This window comes from Gekko japonicus, unplaced genomic scaffold (assembly GCF_001447785.1).
Source record: "Gekko japonicus isolate JY-2015 unplaced genomic scaffold, Gekko_japonicus_V1.1 scaffold1041, whole genome shotgun sequence".
Taxonomy (NCBI): domain Eukaryota; kingdom Metazoa; phylum Chordata; class Lepidosauria; order Squamata; family Gekkonidae; genus Gekko; species Gekko japonicus.
This window is the reverse complement of record NW_015167570.1, coordinates 149,078-153,214: the sequence shown is the minus strand read 5'-3', so window position 1 is coordinate 153,214 and position 4,137 is coordinate 149,078. Positions and strand designations below refer to the sequence as shown.

The 4,137-nt window shown below is 43.6% G+C and overlaps 1 protein-coding gene across 1 annotated transcript in view; it reads right to left on the bottom strand.

Moving 5' to 3' along the window:
- Positions 1–380: 380 nt before the first annotated feature.
- ATG2B (autophagy related 2B) overlaps positions 381–4,137 on the bottom strand; it is a 59,531-nt gene continuing 55,774 nt past the window's right edge. The window contains exons 41-42 of the mRNA XM_015413852.1: positions 3,759–3,908; positions 381–1,458 (exon numbers count right to left, since the gene is read on the bottom strand). Coding sequence (XP_015269338.1) covers positions 1,228–1,458; positions 3,759–3,908 — 381 coding nt within the window. The 3' untranslated portion in view covers positions 381–1,227. The remainder of the gene's footprint in view (positions 1,459–3,758; positions 3,909–4,137) is intronic.

Below are 4,137 nucleotides of genomic sequence, written 5' to 3'. Positions count from 1 at the left end.
AGAAGCTTTTTCTGTCACAACAAGAATTTACAACAGCACTCTTGTTATTTCTTAGCTACGAATAGGCTATGCTTTATGATGAGAAGTGCACGCAAAAAGGAAGTGGAAACAATTAAAAAGTGCTTACATCACAGTCAAGCAGCACTTTTCAAATGACGCCTGAGCAAATTCAAAAGCTAATTCACTTGTAGTGTAACGTCAGAGAAAAGGATTATTACAATCCAACTTGCATAGCATTAGCACACAGATCACATTAATGTATGCCACTTCCAGTATACCTTCCACAAGTGCCCATCCCTTTTGCTGCCAAGAATAGAACCGTTCTCAGTAAGAGCGCAAGGGTTTCTCTAGACCCCAGACACTTGCTAGATACCTTTTGCTACCGCATAGGTTGAACAACTGTGAGCACGGCCATCTGCTTTTTGTTGTCTCTGACAATCTTGTAGTGTTTTGTCCCTTTAAATAATTTGCATAAGGATAAAATGCTCATTACATTTTATTAACAGCTATTTTTTTTTAAAAAGCAACTGTACAGCCTAAATTCTTTAAAGTGCAACACAACAGAACATGTCTGCAACATTCAGATTTCTCAAAACCCCACAGGAAGAGGAATTCGACACACAGGCGAAATAGCTAATGTCCACAGTTGTATGAACACAGTTTTCTAACCAGTCACCTAGACAGATTGTCCTTGTTGTTAAGTAACACATGGGAGGCAAAAGCTCACAGTCAGCAAAATAACTAAAATCTCATTTGAGTTTAATGTTTTGTAGTGCCTGCGTCTCACGGCAGATATCTACCCTGTTACAGAAGGGCACTGATATAGCCCTTTGCTATTTAAAAAAAAATGTTGACCATGTCTAGGGAGTCCCTTTAAAACATGTACACGAAGTAGGGTTGCTCTGAACAAACAAACAAATTAAGATACCAAGGAAAATATGGTACCCAGTCTAAAGCCAGCATGTCTTGGATTTGGCAACACAGGTGCCACCCCATTTGGCACTGACCAGCAGGTGTGTAGATAGCATGCACTATGCCAACGACTCGAGGACCAAGCCTGCTTCCTACTTGGAACATTTCGTGTTCTGATGTCAAATTGCTTTACGAGCTCTTGTGTTCCTGAGATGAGCGTATTTTAAAGGATATGTTCCGCCTAAAGCTGCCACGAGGATAAACTGTCGGTGTTTCCGGCCTCCTGAGCTCGGTGCCTCAAACGCAGCGAAGCTGTCAGTCATCTCCGAGGCGCCACTTCTGAGACTCTTCCTGACGCACATCAGGCCTGATCTGGTTTCTCATCCCACCCAAAACATTCGACGTTGCCTCCGTCGCGACTATGAGAGGTTTCACTACTGTGGGTGGGATCTGGCGGAGGACTCCTCCGACTGCTCCCGTCACCCCTCTGTTCTCATGCTCACGAGCAGCCGTTTCGTAGATGGTGTGCGCTGTATCTGCGATCCCCTTGAGGAAGTCAGAAACACACAAGACGATTAGTGAAGAGCTGCACTGCCTCTTTCAGTGAAGTCATCCCCACTGTGAATTATTCCTGGGGTAGGTGATAAATCTTCTAGCAGCCTAAATAGGCCAGACTAGCCTGAGCTGAGAGCTTGGAAGCTAAGCAGGGTCAGCCATAGTTGGTACTTGGAGGGGAGACCACCAAGGAAGACCTGAGTTGCTATGCAGAGGAAACAACGGCAAACCACCTCTGCTCCTCTCTGGCCTTGAAAACACCAGGAGGGGGTTGCTATGAGTTGGTTGTGACCTGACAGCACTTAATAAATCTTCTAGGTCCTAGAACCCCCGTTGCCCCTTTGCTGACGCACATTCCCAGGTGGCCCCATTGAGACAAAGCAGGGCAAGTTTTTGTGGAACTTGTGCAGAGTGGTAACACAATTATATGCTTCTGACAGATGTGCACTGGCCAGTTAGTCTGAATGCAGCCTGATGAATCTCAGCTACACGAAAGAAGAAAGATCTATACCCCGTCCTTCACTCGGAGTCTCAGAGTGGCTTACAATCCCCTTCCCTTCCCCACAACAGACACCCTGTGAGATAGGTGGGGCTGAGAGAGCCCTGAGAGAACTGCTCTTGAGAGAACAGCTCTGAGATAACTGTGACTGACCCAAGGTCACCCAGCTGGCTGCATGTGGAGGAGTGGGGAATCAAACCCAGTCTAATTCTGCCACTCTTAACCACTACACCAAACTGGCTCTCAAGGCAGTCACAGGGAATGAAATGCAATATGTGGCCTACTGGGCCATACACTGGGCAGAAGTATGAAAAGTCAATGCATATCTAATTGTTAAACAACTATTTATTGCAACCGGACTTCTGAAGGAACACATTCTGGCACACTGATCTTCAATTTACTATCCAGTGAAATTGGTTGAATAAGATCTAAGGTTTCATTAAATGTTTGCAAGCGAGAAAAAAAAAGATGCAACAAGACCAGGATCCAAAGAGCTACTTTAAGCACGCCCAATAGGACTTGATTAGTATCCCTTCTGTGTCCAGTATTATATCCCAAAGAGTTTAAAAACGAACAAAGCAAAACAGAAACTGCTGTTGTGTGGAACTAGATGCACAGGATTCTGGATCGGGCACTAACACTGTGTTTTCTTTGCTTTCCTTTCTTGACTGCAAGAAGCAATTAAAACACTAACGTAACATCAAAGCATGTAACTAAGCCTTAAATGCTAAGTATCACTTAATCTAGCCGTATGTAATAGAGTACTTGGGATGGAGGGAAAGTGGATGGGGCAGAAAATGAAGACATTAATCAAAATCAGCTGGTTCAGAATAAAGGCCCAGATGCTAAATGGACATTTGCCAACCTAAACACAGTTCACCAGTTTTAAAAGATCTTCATTGGTTCCTTGCTTGTTTCCACTTAAAACAAATGGTCTCCCCCCCCACTTTTTATTTTTGGATATAACCAAATATTCAACATTACACCTTTTCATTTCTTTTAACATATATCCATTTTCTCCCCCCCCCCCCGTGGCTTCCCACAATGCTCCCCCACCCCTTTTACTATACCACCATCAAATTACTTTTTCACTATCAGATTTCCAGGTAACATTATGTTCTACTGTTCAGTCACTTTCTTTTACCAATTCTGCTCTTAACACTTAAAACAAATGGTCTTGACCGATAAAACCTAAAATCGCACAGACCAAGGGATTCAGAGGGCTTCCTTTTCCCATTATGAGCTCACCTGTGCCTTGAGGTCCTTTTCTGTGGCCCTGCTCTAAATGCCCCTGCCAGGAGGCTAGATGGGCAATGACATTTTCTGCAGCAGTGCCTCAGTTGTGAAATGCCCTTCCTGGAAACTGACCTGGGCACCAACTTTATTCTCCTTCTGGAACCAGGCAAGGTTCTAGAAAGTGTAAGACCATACAGTGAGCTACCACCAGCTTTTCTGCTGGTGGAAGAGGATCCAGCTTTTTAGTTTCCATTGCAATTGGTTAACGTTTGTTCTAATGCTCCTTGCATCTTTTAAGTGTTCTTTCATTTCATTTTAGTGTGGTTTTCGTGCTGTTTGCGTGATCTGTTTTTGTGTCTGACTTTTCCTCTTCTGTAAACTAACTTGAAGGCTTTTCCAAACATAGAATGAACATCTCATAGATTAAAAAAAAGAATATTCAACATAGCTAACAGAATATGCATAAGAACTTTTAATCATCATTGTCCGAATTTAAGCATTTTGGGGGGAAAGGTCACATGGATGGCAAGCAGTTGGGCAATGGCATTTTTCTCACCTCTTTCACAACGCTGTATGCTTTGGCCACACCTTCACGAAGGTCTACAGGCTGATGAGCTAGGCGGTAGCGAGACAGTCGCTTAATTTTTTTCGTCTCGGTTAAACTAGGCCCAGGCGAAACCATGTCGTAAGCTGTTTCTGCAGCTGCCTGTGTTGCAGTTCAGAAAAAAAGCAACAATACATTATTAATATGGCACGTGTTGAATCAGTTAAAACCTAGCCATTACTGCAATAGCAAAGTACCTACTAGTTTGCCTTATGATAAACGTACTGCCTTGTGAAGGCAACCCACTACTAGAGATTATGAATGCCTTTCCAGTTTTGCAGGGTTTGCTGTAATCTACCAACCAGTCTCTCAGTGCTGGCTTTCTCTGTGT